This window comes from Oryctolagus cuniculus, chromosome 1, assembly GCF_964237555.1.
Source record: "Oryctolagus cuniculus chromosome 1, mOryCun1.1, whole genome shotgun sequence".
In the NCBI taxonomy this organism is placed as follows: domain Eukaryota; kingdom Metazoa; phylum Chordata; class Mammalia; order Lagomorpha; family Leporidae; genus Oryctolagus; species Oryctolagus cuniculus.
In genome coordinates, this window is record NC_091432.1 from 155,359,525 (window position 1) to 155,379,654 (window position 20,130).

At 45.8% G+C, this 20,130-nt stretch overlaps 1 protein-coding gene and 1 long non-coding RNA gene across 6 annotated transcripts in view; one reads left to right on the forward strand and one right to left on the reverse strand.

Annotated features, from left to right (window-relative positions):
• Positions 1 to 6,693, reverse strand: part of LOC103348271 (uncharacterized) — a 53,963-nt gene extending 47,270 nt beyond the window's left edge. For both annotated transcript variants that reach the window (XR_007919858.2, XR_516703.3), the window contains exon 1: positions 6,491 to 6,693. This is a non-coding gene — a long non-coding RNA (uncharacterized lncRNA). The remainder of the gene's footprint in view (positions 1 to 6,490) is intronic.
• The window catches only part of TRPM6 (transient receptor potential cation channel subfamily M member 6), a 153,983-nt gene continuing 139,324 nt past the window's right edge, over positions 5,472 to 20,130 (forward strand). For 2 of the 4 annotated variants that reach the window (XR_007919772.2, XM_051846587.2), the window contains exon 1: positions 5,767 to 6,222. Coding sequence is in view for 2 of the 4 variants with exons in the window: in XM_051846587.2 (XP_051702547.2) it covers positions 6,205 to 6,222 (18 nt within the window). In the remaining 2 variants the exon portion in view is untranslated. Of the gene's footprint in view, positions 5,659 to 5,758; positions 6,223 to 20,130 lie in introns of those variants that run through there. The other 2 variants (XM_051846594.2, XR_007919781.2) reach the window with 2 other exon arrangements.

Sequence of the window (20,130 nt, forward strand, 5' to 3'; positions counted from 1 at the left end):
GACTGTCATCAAGTGTCTGACTTTCCTGAAACTCAGCTTAAAAAATGCTGGTGAACAATGTTATATAAACTAAGGTACTTAGCAAAGTGCCTAACACAGTGGGTGCCCAATTATTGCTAATTTCTTTTCTCCTTTATTCATGACACATGTTGATAGTATAAGGCGTCTTTCAGAATGAATATCATGTGCAAATTTAAAATGCATAAAATATGGGGTGCCAGCACCCTGGCGCAGTAGGTTAACCCTCTGTCTGCAGCGCCCGCATCCCATATGGGAGCCGGTTCTAATCCCAGCTGCTCCTCTTCTAATCCAGCTCTCTGCTTTTGCCTGGGAAAAAGAAGACCCAAGTCCTTGGGCCCCTGCACCCACTTTCCCTCTGTTTCTCTCTCTCACGGTCTGTAACTCTACCTCTCAAATAAATAAATAAAATCTTTTAAAAAAAAAGTGCGAAAAATAAAAAAAAATAATGCTAGATAACTGAGTCATTCATGAAATCTTCAGTTAGTTGGCTCTTTCTAGCACTTATTTTTCTCTTGTCTCTCAGTTTTCTCACCTGGAATGAAAAAGCCCAAGTCCTTCAGCAACTGAAGTACTTGTTCCATGAAGTATAAGTGTGGTTCGCTTTCTAGGGAGACTGTGATAGGTTAGATGGTGTTTCCTTTCAAATAATAAGAAAATCAACTGTCTCACAACAAGTCACTGAGATTTACTCCCTAAAAATAACATCGGTTCATTATTTCTCATGATTCTGTGGGTTTGCTGATCTTTGCAAATGGAATTTCTTCTCAGGATTGTGGTCTCAGGGCAGTGCTACCATCTAGGGGAACCTGGAGCCACTGAGGGCTTAGGCTCAGGACCTTAAACCATATCACTTTTGCCACATTTCATTGGCCACAAGTTCAGCTCCAGTTCAAGGGAGCAGAGGATACACTCACCTTTGCATGAAGTCTGTTGCAAAATTACATTGCAAAGTGGTGTGCATGGAGTGGGAGGGGCTTGTGGTCATTATGCAATCTACAAGATCAAGTTTCTTAGTTTTAAAGAAGGTGAAGAAGATGGTATCTATCCGTTTCCCAGCACTGTCACAGGCACTCATCCAATTTTTCCCTTTCTTTCCTTTAAGAATCATTCTAAGCAGAATGTGAAGGTGCTGTTAAGCTCTGACGGCACTTGGGCTTACTGTCAGTATTTACAATGCACACTTTGAAGGAACACCTGCAATTGCCTGAAGCTACTAATACAGGCTTGTGTAACAATCTGGTGTGACAAGAGGCCCTGTTCAATCTGAATTTCAGACAGCTGCAAATAATGTACAAGTTTGTCTTCCCTTGCGCCATTCTAGAATTTTATTATGAGCATTCCAACCTAGATATTTAATTTTTGAAAATGAAATTGTATTTACTTTTACTCATTTCTTTCTTCCTATGTCTTTACACTTAGTTCTAACTCATTCTTTTAACAGCTTCACGGTATTTCAGGTTATATTTAAACACCTTCTGATGGCTGTTTGGACTACTTGTAAATTTTCTTTGTCACAAAGAGTGCTGGGCCCAGCATTGTGGCACAGCAGGTTAAGATGCCAGCTGTGATGGCGGCATCCCATATGAGTACCCGTTTGAGTTGTGCTGCTGCACTTCCAATCCAGCTCCCTGCTGCTGTACCTGGGAAAGCAGCAGAAGATGGCTCAAGTGCTTGGGCCCCTGCAAACCTTGTGGGAGACCTGGATGGAGTTCCCGATGGCTGACACTGGCTTGGCTCAGCCCCAACTGTAGCCACCACTTGAGAAATGAACCAGTGGGTAGAAGATCTCCTTCTCTTCCTCTAACTTTGTTTTTCAAATAAGCTAATTAAACGTAAAAAAAAAAAAAAAAGCATAGAGTGCCATAGCATGTCTGAGGGTACTCCCAAAACTTCATAGAACATGGAATTAAAGAATAAGTTTGGAGTCTGGCATTATGGCAGAGCAGGCTAAGCTACCACTTGTGACACCGGTATCCCATATTGGAGTGTTGGTTCCAATACCAGCTGTTCTGCTTCTGATCTAGCCCCTGTTAATGCACCTGGGAGGGCAGTGGAAGATGGCTCAAATGCTTGGGTCCCTGCAACCTATGCGGGAGGCCAGGATGGAGTTCCTGGCCTCTGGTACAGACCTGGCTGTTCCAGTCATTTGGGGAGTGAACCAGGGGATGGAAAATTTCTCTCTGTCATTCTGCCTTTCAAATAAATAAATAAGGAAATAAGGAAATTTTTCTTTAAAAATTGGTAAATTAATTTTGGTACAAAAATTGTTGAAATCCATGCATAGGTAGGGTCTTCAAAAAGTTCATAGAAATGCATATTATGAAAAACTATGCATAAATTTCAAATTGTTTTTATACCAAAATAAACTTTTAAAATTCCGTTTTCCATAAGCTTTTTGAGGTACCTTTGTATTATTTAACAAATATATTTGCATATTTTTGAAGTATAAAGTCTTAGGGCTGAAAATATGATTTAAAAGGATATGCTGGTGGCCGGCGCCATGGCTCACTAGGCTAATCCTCTGCCTGTGGCGCCGGTACCCTGGGTTCTAGTCCCGGTCGGGGCGCAGGATTCTGTCCCGGCTGCTCCACTTCCTATACAGCTCTCTGTTGTGGCCCGGGTAGGCAGTAGAAGATGGCCCAAGTCCTAGGGCCACTGCAACCACGTGGGAGACCTGGAAGAAGCTCCTGGCTCCTGGCTTAGGATTGGCGCAGCTCTGGCCTTTGGGGCCAGTTGGGGAGTGAACCAGTGGATGGAAGATTTTCTCTCTCTCTCTCCCTCTCTCTCTCTCTCTCTCCTTCTCTCTCTGTGTAACTCTGACTTTTAAATAAATAAATAAATTCTTTTTTTTTTTTTAATGATACGCTTTGAAACCAGATTATTAAAATGCTGTTAAGAAACCATCACTGGGATTTATGTACTGAAAATACAACCGTGCTTCTTTTCTTTTTCTTTTTCTTTTCTTTCTTTTTTTCTTTTTTCTTTTCTTTTTTTTTTTTTTTTTTTGACAGGCAGAGTTAGTGAGAGAAAGAGAGAGAGAAAGGTCTTTCTTTTCTGTTGGTTCACCCCCCCAAATGGCCGCTACGGTGCTGCGCTGATCCGAAGCCAGGAGCCAGGTGCTTCCTCCTGGTCTGGACTGGAAGAGGAGCAACCAGGACAGAATCTGGCGCCCCAACCGTGATTAGAACCCAGGGTGCCAGTGCCGCAGGCAGAGGATTAGCCAAGCGATCAGCGGCGCCGGCCAACAACCATGTTTCTTTAAAAATAAAAAAGAAGCCATTACTGGGGCTGGTGCTGTGACACAGCGGGTTAAGACACTACCTGCAGTACCAGCATCCCGCATAGGCCCCAGTTAAAATCCTGGCTAGTCCACTTCCAATCCAGCTCCCAGCTAATGCACCTGGGAAAGTAGTAAAAGATGGCCTCTCTGCCACCCACAGAAGACATAGATGAAGCTACTTGCTCTTGGCTTCAGCCTGGCCAAGCCCTGGCTGTTGTGGCCATTTGGGGAGTAGACCATCCACATCCCCATTTGGGGATGGAAGACCTCTCTCTCTCTGCCTTTCCTTCTCTCTCTGTGTAACTCTGACTTTCAAGGAAATAAATGAATCTTTAAAAAAAATGTCACCTGAGGCCGACACCGTGGCTCACTGGGTTAATCCTCCGCCTGTGGCGCCAGCATCCCATATGGGTGCCGGATTCTAATCCCGGTTGCTCCTCTTCCAGTCCAGCTCTCTGCTGTGGCCCAGGAAGGTAGTGGAGGATGGCCCAAGTGCTTGGGCCCCTGCACCTTCAAGGGAGACCAGGAGGAAGCACCTGGCTCCTGGCTTCAGATCAGCGCAGCGCTGTAGCAGCCATTGGGGGGTGAACCAATGGAAGGAAGACCTTTCTCTCTGTCTAACTCCATCTGTCAAATAAATTAAAAAAAATAAAATAAAAAAGGTCACATCCACTTTCTTGGCTAAAATATCAGTTCCCATTCTGCCATCCTTAGTTTGACCTTGAATGGTGGAGCAGTATCCTAAGACCATGTTAGGTCAGGAATTGAACCAGTGTCCACATGGCCCAGAAGCAGGCTTGAAAATCCAGAAAGCCAGGGTAAAACGTAGACAGAGAAGAAAACATAAGGGGAAAGAATGGGAAGAGGAAGAAAGAGATATAGAGGCAAAGAACGAATCAGCAAATAAAGCGCTGTTCACATTGCTGAACATCACCAGTGGTGCCCCAGGACCGTTTCATTTCTGATTGTTCATCCTCCTAAGGGGAACTCCTTCCAGACAGGACAATGTCTCATTCATCTTTGTTTCCCCGTGTCCAGCATGATGCCTGACAAACAGTCTGTGTTCAGGAATTATGTGTTGGCCTAAAGCAGACCACAGTAAAGTACTAATGAACGTTTTAAATTTTAAATTCCATGGCTAGCCCTAGGCATAGGCATATTCAGAGCCAGAAGATTTTTATAGACAAGTTTTCATTGGACTGAGGGGCTTGTGAAAGATACAGACTCCTGTCCCCACTGTAGAAATTCTGATACAAGAGATCTGGGTGGAGTGGGTGAGGCCTGGGAATCTGTAGGTTCAACACCTGCCTCAACTGTTGCAGATACAGCTGGTGAACCAAAGGCAGCTTGTAAATTAGTACATCAGATGCCTTACGAATTTGGAATTGCTTTGGCCATTTAGACGGTAAGTGTCCTGAAGCTGCATCTGAAAAGAACAGAGGACTACCCTGTCATGTAAATCTGTCAATGAGATGACGCTAAGATGTTTGTCACCAAGCTAGATCCCAAATCTTGGTATGTCTGGCAAGGCTCTGACAACTCCCAGTCCCTAAGGTTGTGAGAACTCCAACAGGGAAGATGTGTGGACACAAATCGAGAGGAACTTACTTGTCTTTTTGTTTGTTTGTTTGTTTTTAAGATTTATTTATTTATTTGAAAGTTAGAGTTACAGAGAGAAAAGGAGAGATCGAGCTTCCGTTGCTGGTTCACTCCCCCAGGCGGTTGCAACAGCCAGGCTGGGCCAGGCTGAAGCCAGGAGCCAGGAGCTTCTTCCAGGTCTCCTACATGAGTAGCAGGGGACCAAGCACATGGGCCATCCTATGCTGCTTTTCCCAGGTCATTAGCAGGGAGCTGGATCAAGAGTGTTGCAGTCGAAACACAAACCCACGCCCAAATGGGACGCCAGCATTGAAGGCGGCAGCTTTACTTGCACAGGTTTTTTCCCTCCTATTATTCCCACTGCATAGATAAGTAAACTGAGGCCCAGAGTGTGCTTACAACACGCCAGCAACTCCCAGGTGGTAACAGCAATGCTGTTGTTAGCTTAGATCACTGTTGTCCTCACTGACTCAACAGGACAATACAATACCATAAAAATACGCACGTGGTGGCAGTGAGCATCCTATTCCACTCCGGCTACCCTTCTTTGACCTGCGATTGGAGTCACACTCCTTTCCACCCAGGAGGTAGCTGAGGCCAAAAGGTATTGTGACAAATCCACACGGCTGTAAAAGGCAGCTCGTGGAGGTGGAGTCCAGATTCTCCGACTCCACCGTCAAAAGCTCAGGCGAGGCTTCGGTGGCAGGGCCCCGTGCAAACCCAGAACGAAAGCCCCGCCTGCCATGGAGCGCTTGCAGGTAAACTCCCGGCCCCCAGGCCGGTGGGACTCCCGAGCCTGAGGCGAGTCGCCGCCGGATCTGAGGCTGGTTGTGGGTGGGGCCCGGGGCACCAGTATCTAACTCGGATCTAGAATAGTTAGGATTTACGAAATACCAGCTTTCCCCCCCTCTAGTCTCCACCCGCAGATGATTATCACTCCGAGGTTTCTGACTTCCGCAGGGCACCCTACTAAAGGGCAAGACCCGGAGACCCCGTTCCCGGAGCTGGAATGGGGCCAGAGCGGAGGTGGAGTCAGAGCGGAAACCTAACGGGGGTCAGGGGTTCGGCTTGGGGTGGTGGGGAATCACCCCGGAGAGAAGGCAGCTCGGTGGCTCTGCCCCGGGCCGGAGGGAGAGGAGTGGCGACGAGAGAAGGCGCCCTTCTGAGCCACCCGGGTCACGGCCCGCGGGCGGGTCCCGGACGCAGACCAGCTGGGGTCGCGGCCTTCGGCGGCGGCGGCGGCGGCGGCGGGAGAAGAGCCCAGGCCGCCGTGCGGGTGCGCCTCGCACCGGAGACCCGGAGCGATGAGAGTGCAGGTGGAGGTAAATGCCGGCCCTGGGGCAGTCGGCGCCCTTGCCCAACTCCGCGTCCCCCCGCGCTCGCTGCCTTGAGCCCCGTCCCGCGCACCCACGCGTCGCGGGGCACGAAGGGAAGTGTGCGGGCTTGGGGAGGGCGCGCGCCCCCGGCTGCCGGGAGCGGGCGGGCCGCGCCGGGGAGAGGAGTAGCTCGCTGAGGCAGGGGACGGGAGTGCAGAGCTGCCTGGCCTTGCCCCGTGCTAAGGCGGCCAAGCCTCGCGCGGCTGTCGCTTACCTGCCTTGGCAGGACTCGCAAACCTGGGTCTGAGTGAGTACGGCTGACGGAGCGCGGGGTGCCCAGGCCTAGCGCGGGAAGCTTGAGGAGTGAGAGCTCGCTTCCGCCTGCCCTGGTGGATAGGAGCGTGCAGGCTGGAGCCTGGCAGCCTGTTAGTATCCTAGCTCCATCACTGCTTATGCTCCTGAGCAAGTTACTTCACCTCTTTGCTTCGGCAGGAGAAACGGAATAATACTATTTATAATTGAGATTGGAACCCGGGTCAGTGCTTAAAACGTTGAGAGCAAGGATGTTCCAGCACACACATGACTGTGATCATGTGTGGATGCCAAAGTGGGAAACGGGTTCTTAGATGTCGTATCCCCACTGCACAAATGTGGCTGTTTGATTTTGTCATCTGCTCTGCATTTTTCCATGCCTATAAAGCATGAGATATTTTGGCTTGATTGGCACCTGAACTTGACTGGAAGAGTCTGTTTGGCCTTTTCTTCTGTTTCTCACCGGGGGCTAGTGACATTTGGGATGCAGCTTATTATTTAGGTGTGTTTATATACAAACGCATTTATGGTTCTGATTTGTGCATCTGTTTTTACATAAATGGAATGCTACCATATGCATTGATCTATAGTTTGAGTCACGTACCAATGATTCCTGTAGCTTATTCTATGTCAGTACACATTGATGCTTTCTGGAATCGAATGCTCAGACGAGCAGGAACAATCACGAGCATACACACAGCATTTTCTTGTGACCAGTCACTCTTCTAGAATCACTCAACCCATAGTTACTGAGTGCCAACTATGTTCTAAGCCCAGTTTCAGAAACTGAGAATATACAGTGAACAAAACTTTTATTTTTTGAGATATAGAGGGATGGTGAGCTGCTTCTTGAGGAAATTGGCTCAGCTTCAGTTTTAGTTTGATTTTCCTTTCCTACGTTACAAACATCATACAATCAAACCTCAGTCTCTCTTGGTGTAAAATCATAACCATTAAAAATTGAGCTCCATACTTTGTGTGTCAGTAGACCAACACAGCTGTGCCAAAGAGCTGTAGAGATAGATAAAATGTGATATATATAAATGTGATATATAAATAATTATAAATAATAAGTAAAAATATAAATGTTATATATTCAACTGCAAAAAGAAAATTGAATTCTGACACATACTACAAAATAGACTAACATTTATGACACCTCGCTAAATGAAATAAGCCAGTCACAAAAAGACAAATACTGTATGATTCCATTTATGAGGTATTTAAGGAAATCAGAGTCATTGGTGTTGCCAAGGTTCAAGAGTGGGAAATGGGGAGTTGTTTAATGGTTATAGAGTTTCAGTTTTGCAAGATGAAAAGGTTCTGGAAAATGATTGCGCAACAATGCTAATGTACTTAACACTGTGCACTTAAAAATGGTTAAGACAGGGCCAGCATTTGGCATAAGGATTAAAATGCTTTTGGGATGCCTGCTTCCCATATCAGACTGCCTGGATTGAAGTCCCAGTTCTACTCCTGATTCCAGCTTCTGGCTAATATACACCCTGACTGGCAGCAGATAATGGCTGAAGTGATTGGGTTCCTGCCACCCCCAAGAGGAGCTAGGTGGAATTCTGGGCTCTTGGATTTAGCTTTTCCAGCTCTGGCAACAGAGTGCCCCTGGAAACTTTTTTTGGCTTGACTTGGTACCTAGCATGCATTTTCTAAGCCTCCCTTGTTGGCGGCAGCCCAATACTGTTTTGATGAGTGTTGCATTTCCGTATCTCTGGGAAGAGGTTTCTCAGTTATTTAGAATAGATAAACTCCAAGACTACTTCAGAATGCCACAACCGATAAGGCAGTTGGAAGCAGTAAGAAGTAGTCATTTCATCTTGTCAGTACATCTTCAGTGGAAATGAAGACTTTGCCCAGGATAATGTACAGTCTGTCCCCAGCTGTGGTGGTCACCCTGCATTGTCCCTGCTCCCTTGGGTTCACAGCCCTAATATAATGCAGATAGGTCCTCCGCCTCCTGCTGCCTCCAGATCTTCTCCAAACAGTCCAGAACGGGATGGCGGCCAGATAGCCCAGGATTCCAGCTGTGCTTTGTGTTTTGACTGGTGAGACTAACCTGGTGCACTTCATTGTTCTTTATTCTTTCACTACTCTCTCAACTCTGTGGTCATCACACAGAATTTCCTCCTAGGCAGACTCAAAGCCCAGTGGGATGAATAACTGGGCAACTGAAGTGCTCCCCTTGTTTGACTGATTTGAACTAGGAGATCTTTATAGATAGTCCATTCTGAGCAGAGCACATGGCCTGGGGCAGGAAACATTCCTGTTTGTCAGAAATTTGTGCTTTTTGTGGCAGGTGTGCTGGGTGACCTTGGAGGAAACACACTGTTTCTTGGGATCACTACCACCCTATGTGCAAATTTTTTAAGAAAAGATTTGTTTACTTATTTGAAAGGCAGAGTTAGAGAGACGCAGAGGCAGAGAGAGAGAGAGAGAAAGAGGTCTTCTATCTGCTGGTTCACTTTGCAAATGGCTGCAACAGCTGGAGCTTGGCTGATCTGAAGCCAGGAGCCAGGAGCAGGCGCTTCCTCCAGGTCTCCCACATGGGTGCAGGGGCCCAAGCACTTGGGCCATCTTCTACTGCTTTCCCAGGCCATAGCAGAGACCTGGATTGGAAGTGGAGCAGCCGGGACTTGAACCGGCACCCATATGGGGTGCAGGCACTGCAGATGACAGCTTTACTCACTATGACACAGCGCCAGCTCCCCTTATGTGCACATTTAACATTCTCCTTCTTCATACTCCCTAGTGTTGGGGTGTACCTGTGTATGGGCCAGAAAGACGTGCACAAATTGCCCATGAAGACCAAAGAGAGTTCGGTCTTGGCAAAGCTTTTTTCTTGTGGTTAGGTCATAGAGTCTGAAAATCTTATGCTGTATTTGAAATGTATATCATGATCTTTCCTTTTTCACCTGTTGGGAATGAAAAAGAATCCAGATACTGGGAATTCTCTAGAATTATTCTAGAAAAATTCTCTAGAAATATTAGCAGGGGAAAAGAAAAGGATTGAAAGGAACTGAGTCAGAGAACATACTTTTATTGCTAGCTGTATGCCTTCCTGGCCTCATGAAAGTTATCTCAATTCCCTATCTATAAGGAAAATGCCTCCATTTGCTGGCCTCCTCTTTCTAAGAACTGTAACTCTGCTGGCCTCAGTCCCAGGCAAGTGTGCCAGATTTCTTTTCTTCCATCTCCTCCCTTCTCTTCCTCTTTCCTCCTTTATTCTTTGTTAAAGAAAATATAGACAGACTCTCCCTCCCTCCTTCCTTCCTTTCTTTCCTTCCTTCCTCCCTCCCTCCTTCCCTCCCTCCCTTTCTTCCTTTCCTTCTTTCTGATTTATTTATTTGTTTGAAAGTCAGAGCCGCAGAGAAGGAGAGGCAGAGAGAAAGGGAGAGAGACGGAGAGAGAAATTGATCTTCCATCTGCTGGCTCACTCCCCAAATGGCTGCAACAGCCAGAGCTGGGCTGATCTAAAGCCAGGAGCCAGGAGCTTCTTCCAGGTCTCCCATGTGGATGCAGGGACCTAAGGACCTGGACCATCTTCTGCTGCTTTCCCAGGCACATTAGCAGGGAGCTGGATTGGAAGAGGAACAGCCGGGTCTTGAACTGGTACCCATATGGGATGCCGGCACTGCAGGCAGCAGCTTTATCTGTTAAGCCATGGCACTGGCCCCAGTCATTCTTTCTCTAATGGGATGTGTTTTAGTTTTTCAATTTTGCCAGTTGATTCAAAAGATTTTTAAAACCATATTTGAAAGAGTTATACAGAGAGAGGAGAAGTAGAGAGAGAGAGGTCTTCCATTCGATGGTTCGTTTACTCCCCAATTGGCCACAATGGCGAGAGCTGTGCTGATCCGAAACCAGGAGCTTCTTCCGAATCTCCCACGTGGGTACAGGGGCCCAAGGACTTGAGCCATCTTCTACTGCTTTCCCAGGCCATAGCAGAGAGCTGGATCAGAAGTGGAGCAGCCGGGACTCCAACTGGCGCCCATATGGGATGCTGGCGCTTTAGGCCAGGGTGTTAACCTGCTGCGCTACAGCACCGGCCCTAAGTCCGTATCTTGTATCCATGGCTTGGGTTTGAGTCCTGGCTCTAATTCTGATCCAATTTCCTGCTATTGTGCACCTTGGGAGACAGTGGGTCTCTGCCACTCATGTGGGAGACCCGGATTGAGTTCCTGGCTCTTGGCTTCAACCTGGCCCAGCCCTGGCTGTTGTGGATATTTGGGAAATGAGCTAGTAGACAGAAAATCTCTCTCTGAGTTTCAAATTAAAAATAAATAAATAAATAATATTTTTTAAAATGTTTCAAAAAAAGTGTATGATGAACAAAACACATCTGATGTCTTATTTCTGCCTGTATGCTGTTATTTACTTATTTATATTGATTTTTTTTCTACTGTGGGTTTTTTCTTTCTGTTTGTGCCCCCTCCCCTCCTTTTTGTGGAAAAGTTTAACAACTGCACTGAATTCACAAGTCATATAATTCACCCATTTGAAGTGTGAAATTCAATGGTTTTTAGTACGAGGTACTTCAAAATGTTTATGGAAGATGGAATTAAAAGATACATATATTTTGGTGCAGGGAAATTGAAATCCTTGCATATGGGAGCTCTTCAAAAAGTTCATGGAGGACCGGCACCGCGGCCCACTGGGCTAATCCTCCGCCTAGCAGCGCTGGCACACCGGGTTCTAGTCCCGGTTGGGGCGCTGGATTCTTTCCTGGTTGCCCCTCTTCCAGGCCAGCTCTCTGCTATGGCCTGGGAGTGCAGTGGAGGATGGCCCAAGTACTTGGGCCCTGCACCCCATGGGAGACCAGGATAAGTACCTGGCTCCTGCCATTGGATCAGCGCGGTGCACAGGCCGCAGCACACCAGCCGCGGCGGCCATTGGAGGGTGAACCAACGGCAAAGGAAGACCTTTCTCTCTGTCTCTCTCTCTCACTGTCCACTCTGCCTGTCAAAAAAAATAAATAAATAAAAAACAAAAAGTTCATGGAAATATGTATTATGAAAAAGCTATGTGTAGATTTCAAACTTTTTTTGTGCCCAAATAAACTCATCTGTTAATCTCATTTTAAGATTTATTTATTTATTTGAAAGAGTTACACAGAGAGAGGAGAGGCAGAGAGCGAGAGAGAGAAAGAGAGCAAGAGATCTTCTATCTCGAACCGGCGCCCAAATGGGATGCCGGTGCGCTAGACCAGGGTGTTAACCTGGTGCGCCACAGCGCCAGCCCCTGTTAATTCCATTTTCCAAGAACTTTTTGAAATACCCTGATATATTCACAGAAGTGTGCACCCATCATCAGAGTCAATTTTTTTTTTTTTTTTTTTTGACAGGCAGAGTGGACAGTGAGAGAGAGAGAGACAGAGAGAAAGGTCTTCCTTTTGCCGTTGGTTCACCCTCCAATGACCGCCAAGGCCGGCGCACCGTGCTGATCTGATGGCAGGAGCCAGGTGCTTCTCCTGGTCTCCCATGGGGTGCAGGGCCCAAGGACTTGGGCCATCCTCCACTGCACTCCCGGGCCACAGCAGAGAGCTGGCCTGGAAGAGGGGCAACCAGGAAAGAATCCGGCGCCCCTAGAACCGGTGCCGCAAGGCAGAGGATTAGCCTAGTGAGCCGCGGCGCCGGCCCATCAGAGTCAATTTAAAAACATTTATCATTCCCCCAATAAAGTCTACTTCTTTTAACTGTCATGACACTCTTATATTCAATTGCATGGATGCATCATAATTTACTTGCCCATTAATCAGTTGATGGATATTTGGGTTGTTTCTACTTTTTGGCTGTTAGGAATATTTGTGTACACGTTTTCCTATGGACATGTTTTTGTTTCTCCTGACTGGCCAGCTAGGAGTGAAATTGCTGGGTGGTATGTAACTCTGTGTTTAACCTTTTGAGGAACTGCCCAGCTTTTTTCCAAAGCAGTTGTACCATTTTTTATTCCTACCAGCAATTTCTGATATTTCCAATTTCTCTTCCCCCTTTGCATTGTCTGACTTTTTTTTTAAATCTTAAACATCCTAATATGTTTAAAAGTATTCATCATTTTGATTTCCCTAATGTCTAATGATTCTGAGCATCTTTTCTTATGTGTATTGTCTATTTGTATATCTTCTTTGGAGAATTGTCTATTCAGATCCTTTGCATGGCACTTTATTAAGCTCTTGTGATTTGCTCTTGAAAAATATATGTATTCATGTCCACATCACAGTTGGCTCGTGACCCTTCCAATTTCTGTTTGGGTGTCAGTATTCCCACAAACCTGCTATGTGGCAGGGGTTTTCTGGGCATTTATGTGCTTGACTTCATTGATTACTATCTACCTAAGACTTCATAGGATTCCTGTAATGATCAGATATGTAGAAAAATGACTTGCAAACTCTAAAACACCATACTGCTTCAGGAATTGGTATTAGCACAAGTCTTGCAGATAAAGTGATGGTGAAGTGAAGGTGCTAACTGCTTGTACTCAAGTCAGACTGCCTATCCATTAATCCTTGTGTCACTTTTGTAAGATGTTGTGTCTCCTGAGCAAATTATTCAACCTCTCTAGGACTCACTATCCTCATTCATCGTGTGGGGATAATAACTGGCTCCAGGTACTCCCTGGCTGATTGAGTTAAAGTGCTTTGCATTGGGCGGTGGGTCCATAGCGAGAGCTGTTAATGTTAATGACTTTGGGTTGGACTTTGAATATGAAAGCATCTTCCTTCTTTCTGGAGAAAGTAGACCTCCACTGATCTTTTAAAAGGTCAACAGGCTTTTGTACTTTGAATCCTGTAATCTGCAAAGGAGAGACAATTTTCCTCCTAGATGAATTTAGGTTCACAGAGTACTTCACAGATCCTTGACCTAAAACAGCTAATCTTTTCTAACCTTTGTCACCACTGTTAGTGTCTAATTTAGAGGGATTTTAAAATAAAACAAACTAAACCAAGCCTCATTCTCTGTTCTTATCTGAACTAAAGGAGCTTGGCCCTTCCATCAGGCAGTTTTGCTCTTTGACCGCAAGGTCAAACAAGTAGATATTGTTGGATTGAACTAGAGAGGAGAGCCCAAAGTCTCAACATTTAAAATCCTAGCTGGGGTTTTTAGGACAGCCTGAAGAAAGGGAAGCAAAGAGGGAATCATGAATTGGCATTAGGCTTCATAGATTGGATTTTTCATTCCTACATAGAAGAAAGAGTTAGCTTTTTTTTTTTTTTAAGATTTATTTATTTTGAAAGAGTTACAGAGAGAGAGGAAGAGATAGATAGTGATAGAGAGACAGAAAGGGAGAAAGATCTTCCATCCACTGATTCACTCCCCAGGTGGCTGCAATGGCCAGGGTTGGGCCAGGTTAAAGCCAGGAGTCAGGAGCTTCAGTCCGACTCTCCTACATGGGTGCAGAAGCCCAAGGACTTGGGCCATCTGCTGCTTTCCCAGGTGCTGGAATTCAAACTAGTGGAGATGTGGGAATTCAAACCAGTGTACATATGGGATGCCAGCATTGCAGACAGTGGCTTAATCTATTACACTATAACACTGGCCCAAGAGGCAGCTTTTTTTTTTTTTTAAGATTTATTTATTTATTTGAAAGTCAGAGTTATGGAGAGGCACAGGTAGAGAGACAGAGGTCTTGCATCCACTGGTTCATTTCCCCAGATGGCAGCAACGGTTGGAGCTGCGCCGATCCAAAGCCAGGAACCAGGAGCTTCTTCTGGGTCTCTCATGCAGGTGCAGGGGCCCAAGGACTTGGGCCATCTTCTGCTTTCACAGGCCATTAGCAGAGAGCTGGCTCGGAGTGGAGCAGCTGGGACTCGAAGCGGCGCCCATATGGGATGCTGGCGCTGCAGGCGGCACCTTTACCCACTATGCCACAGTGCTGGCCCCTTTAAATGATTTTTAAAATTATTTATTTTGAGACCGAGCATTACAGACAGAGGGAGAGACAGAGAGAAAGGTCTTCCATCCTCTCGTTAACTCCTCAAATGGCTGCAACTACCAGAGCTGGGCTGAACCAAAGCCAGGAGCCAGGAGCTTCCTCCAGGTCTCCCACATGGGTGCAGGGGCCCAAGCACTTGGGCCATCTTCCACTGCTTTCGCAGGCCATAGCCAAGAGCTGGATCAGAAGAGGAACAGCCGGGTCTTGAACTGGTGCCCAGATGGGATGCCGACACTGCAGGCAGAGGCTTAGCCTACTATGCCACAGCGTCAGCTTATTTATTTATTTGAAAGGCAGAGTTAGAGGGAGACTCACACACACACACGGAGAGAGAGAGATCGAGAGAGAGAGAGAGAGAGATCTTTCATCTGCTGGTTCACTCTCCAGATGTCTACAAGAGGCAGGGCTGTGGTGGGCCAAAACCAGGAACTAGGAGCGTCTTCCAGGTCTCCCACGTGGGTGCAGGGGCCCAGCACTTGGGCCATGTTCCACTGCTCTGAAGGAAAGCCTTCTTGGGAAGCACTCTTATCTTAGAAACATTTTAAATAGAAACTGCGTCTTGTTGGAATGGCAGGCACTTGGGGTTAGCAAATATCCAGCTAAGAGCAGGGCTGATAGATGAAGGACCAGAAACCATGCACCTAGAGAGGGCCCTTCAAGGTCTGCTCAGAGCCTGTGCTGTTGGTGGCAAGGTGTGCCCTTTCATTCAGTGGGAGGGAAGATCTGCTGTGAAGGCCCATGGAGGAGAACACTGGGGCTCCAGTATGGTACCACTTTTGTTCTCTGACCTACGGATAATGATTTGTGGGTTTTTAAAAATTGTTTTATTTTTTTACGGCCTAGGTTGCATCTGGAGGTGGATAAGGTCAAGTATTCCTCTTTATAATGCAATCACCAAATGTTATGAGCATTTGAGTGACACATACTTAAGAAAAGCTTTTTTTTTTTTTGTTTAGTTCCTCCTATAATTGCCTTCTGGAGTCATTTCAAGGTCTCTTCCTTATGGATAGAAAATAATTCTTCTCATCTTATAATATCAGAGGAAATTAAATACAGAAGAAACTTCGTAATAATCAGAACCCAGAGGAAAAGGAAACCCGCTCTGTGGTCTGGTTCATCAGTGCCTTGGAGAGAGGCACTGTGTGTAGCTGTGCTCCCCTTTCCTTCCTGAACTGCAGTGAAGGGACACTCAGTCTCTAAACAACAGCGCTGGGGCTTGGACTGTCAAGTGCTGCAGCAAGAAACAGAATGGGGGCATTTTAGCCCAGGGTACGATGTTTTTGTCTGCCAAGTTCCATTGCTCACAGGATTGTTGGTATCCCACTGACAGGTGGCTGAGTCTCAACTTCCTGGCCCACTCTCATTCTATGAAAACAGCTTGTTTTCCTCCTAGGGTTGTAATGGAATTAGCTATTCAGGATGCGATTTTTTTCTGAATGAGAAATTGGTTTGGAGCAAATCTTTACATTATGATAAAAAACCTCTAAGATTTTCAAAATTTTTTAAATTAATGGCTCAAACATTTTTTCTTTAAATTAAAAATGTTAAGGTTATGGGGAGGTTGTTTAGCATAATGGTTAGGATGCCACTTGAGATGCCTTCATTTTATATTGGAATTCCTGAGTTCAAGTCCTGGCTCTAGTTCTGATACCAGTTTCCTGTTAATATGTATCCTGGGAGGCAGCACGTGGAGGCAGCTCAAGTAGTTGAGTCCATGCTACCAATGTGGGAGAACCAAATTGAGTTTCAGGTTTCTTGCTTCAGCCTTGTCCAGCCCTGGCTATTGTGGACATCTGGAGAGTGGACCAGTGGATAGAAGATCTCTCTGTGTCTCTACCTTTCAAATAAAATGAAAATTAAAAAAAAATTTAACTTAAAGATTGAAATAAAAGTATCAGTTTTTAATTTTTTTTAAATTTATTTATTTATTTGCGGGGCTGGTGCTGTGGCGCAGCGGGTTAATGCTCTGGCCTGAAGCGACGGCATCCCATATGTGCACCGGTTTGAGACCCGGCCGCTCCACTTCCGATCCAGCTCTCTACTGTGGCCTGGGATAGCAGTGGAGGATGGCCCAAGTCCTTGGGCCCCTGCACCCACATGGGAGACCTGGAGGAAGCTCCTGGCTCCTGGCTTTGGATCGGTGCAGCTCCGACTGTTGCGGCCATCTGGGTAGTGAACCACTGGATGGAAGACCTCTCTCTCTCTCTGCCTCTCCTCTCTCTGTGGAACTCTGATTTTCAAATAAATAAATAAATAAATCTTTTTTTAAAAAAAGAAACATTTATTTATTTGCAAGTCAGAGTTCCACAGAGAGAGGAGAGGCAAAGAGAGAGAGAGAGAGAGAGAGGTCTTTCATCCGATGGTTCACTCCCCAATTGGCTGCAACAGCTGGAACTGTGCAGATCTGAAGCCAGGAGCCAGGAGCTTCTTCCAGGTCTCCCACGTGGGTGCAGGGGCCCAGGGATTTGGGCCATCTTCTGCTTTCCCAGGCCATAGCAGAGAGCTGGATCAGAAGTGGAGCAGCTGGGTCTCAAACCAGCGCCCATATGGGATGCCCGTGCGTTAGGCCAGGGTGTTAACCCGCTGCGCCACAGTGCCAGCCCCTAAATTTTGAATTAAAATAAAACTAAAGTATTAAGATAAAAACCTTAAGATCAAAGATAAAGGCAGAGAGCATTATTAAGTGACAATGGGTAGAAATATCTTGGAAAAACAATCTCACAAAATATCCTATGTAATAAAGTTTTTGATACCTTCAGAGAAAACTCTTGGCCAGATATATCTAGGGGAACAATAAATAGTTGATCTTAGGGCGGCATTGTGGTATAGTGGGTTAATCAGCTGCCATGCATACCGGCATCCCATACGATGCCGGTTTGAGATCTGACTTCTCCACTTGTGATCCAGGTCTCTGCTAATGCATCTGGGAGAGCAGTGGAGGATGGCCCAAGTGCTTGGCTGCAGCGCCCATGTAGGAGACCTGGAAGAAGCTCTGGGCTTCTGGTTTTCACCTGGTTCAGCCCCAGCCTTTATGACCATTTGGCGAGTGAACCAATGGATGGAAGCTCTCTCTCTCACCCTCCTTCCCTCCCTCCCTGTCTCTCCTTTCCTCTCTCTAACTCTGCCTCTCAAATAAATAAAAATGAATCTTTAAAAAATAGATTAAAAATATCTCTTCTGGAGTTAGAATATTTGTATATGCTTATCAAATATTTATGGTCACAAAACATTTTCTTTTTCTCTCATGGAATGCTTTTGTTTTTTGGGCTATGTTTTAGCAAACACTGGTGAAATGCTTACACATGTGTCCAAGTAGGCTCTGGGGACACTGTAGTGTTTTCAGAGGCATGGTGTATGGTAGGTCTAAACAGCCATGACAGTGCAGTGCAGTGGAGCTCAGCGCATGTGAAAGGGGAAGTTGATTCACATTTGAGAGTTTCCAGAAACACTTTCCAGAAGCCATGAGATCTAAATTGGTGGAGAAAGGAAGAAGTAGAGCGTGTCCGGGGCTGAAGGAACAGCATGTAGACAATACTTGGAGGTGAATTCAGAGACTTCAAAGTAGTTCATTAAATGTGGAAAGTAGAGATTGAGATAAGGAGGGAGAAGAGGTGAGGCAGGAGAGGGAGCAGTCAAGGTGTGTCATGTGGTGGATTGTGAACCTTGTAAAGGGCTTCTAAGCTTTGTCCTAGAGACAGTGGAAAACCACTGGCAGGTTTTAGGGGAGAATGACTGTTCACTTATTCATTTCAAGATGATTATTGACTTTAACAGAAAAGAAATAATTGGAGGTAGAATGACCAGGAAGGCAATCTAGGCAAGAGGTTATAGTGACTTGTGTTGACATTAAATAAAGTAGAGGCATTGTAGATGCAGAGAATTGAGCAGATGCAAGAGATGTTTCAGAGGTGGAATCAGAAGGTCTTCATGGTTCTTGGAAGGGAAAGTGAGGATTGAAGGAAATCGAGAAGAACGCCTTTGGGGCTGGCATTGTGGCACAGTGGGTTAAGCTGCAGCTTTTGGCGCCAGGAGTGCTGATTCAAGTCCTGGCTGCTCTGCTTCTGGTCCAGTTTCTTGCTGATATGCCTAGGAAGGCAGTGGATGGTGGCCCAAGTACCTGGGCTCCTACCACCTATGTGGGAGACCAAGATGGAATTCCTGGATCCTTGCTTTGGCTTAGTCCAGCCCTGGTTGTTGGCAGCCATTTGAGCGATAAACCAGTGGATGGAAGGCCCCTCTCTGTCTCTTCCTATCTTTCTGTTGCTCTGCCTTTTAAATTAATTATTTAATCAATCTAAAAAGATTATGCCCTGGATTCTAACTTGTATACTTGGTACTTGTCGAGAGCACTTAGGGAATACAGCAGTAGTAGTAGCAGATTTTAGTGGTGGAAATGAGAGGTTAAATTTTCAGTAACACTCTGTTCCTTTTACTTTATTTTTTAAAAAGATCTATTTATTTGTTTATTTGAAAGCCAGAGTAACAGAGAGAGACACAGAGAGAACATCCATCTGCTGGTTCACTCCCCAAATGGCTGGAACAGCCGGGTCTGGGGCAGACCAAAGCCAGGAGCCAGGAATTCCATCCTGGTCTCCCATGTAGGTGGCAGAGCCCAAGGACTTCAGCCATTTTCTGCGGCCTTCCCAGGCACATTAGCAGGAAGCTGGATTGGAAGCAGAGCAGCCAGGACTCAAACCGGCTTTCAGATGTGGCATGCTGATGTCGCAAGCACTGGCTTAACACATTGACCATAGTGATGGTTTCTCTTGTTCCTTTCTCAGTACAATGAGGTAAACAGGTTAGATTTTTATATATCCAGTAAGTTGAGCTGCAAATGAGCAGACTGTTCTTAGTCAAGGGGCAATAAAAAATCATGAATCCTTGTCCTAACTTGTCCGCTCCTTTCTCTGCTATGACCTACTGCTTCTCCAACTAGGCATGATTTCTGTAAAACATAATCAGAAAACCAGAGAACTTTTGACTAAAATCTTTGGGGTAAAGTTTTCTAGTCTTCAGTTGTCTTTGTTGCTGTTCTGTATTGTTGTATTTTCAAAGTTCTGCTGCAGATAGTTTTAAGCATTAGAATGTGAACTCCATGCAGATGCATAGTTTGGCTTGGTCCTCTGGAAATAATGCTTTTTGATGGTTTGTTTCATTATGTTTTTAAAGTGGAGGAGTTTGGTCACCTCAAAAACCTTTTGGAAGGAAGTTGGTATAAATAATAAAACATACTGTTGCTCTCTGAAACAAAATGTATTATATTCAATGTATTCTTTAATGCTTACAAGTTGCTAGTAACTCATTTTTTGCTTATAACTCAGTACACAAAAAGAGCTATGTGGCAATATCTGCATTTAGAAATTTCTGTTACCACGTTGCTTTTTTTTTTTTTTTTTTTTTTTTTTTTGACAGAGTGGATAGTGAGAGAGAGAGAGAGAAAGGTCTTCCTTTTTGCTGTTGGTTCACCCTCCAATGGCCGCCACGGCCGGTGCGCTGTGGCCGGCACACCGCGCTGATCCGAAGGCAGGAGCCAGGTGCTTCTCCTGGTCTCCCATGGGGTGCAGGGCCCTAGCACTTAGGCCATCCTCCACTGCCTTCTCGGGCCACAGCAGAGAGCTGGCCTGGAAGAGGGGCAACTGGGACAGAATCTGGCGCCCC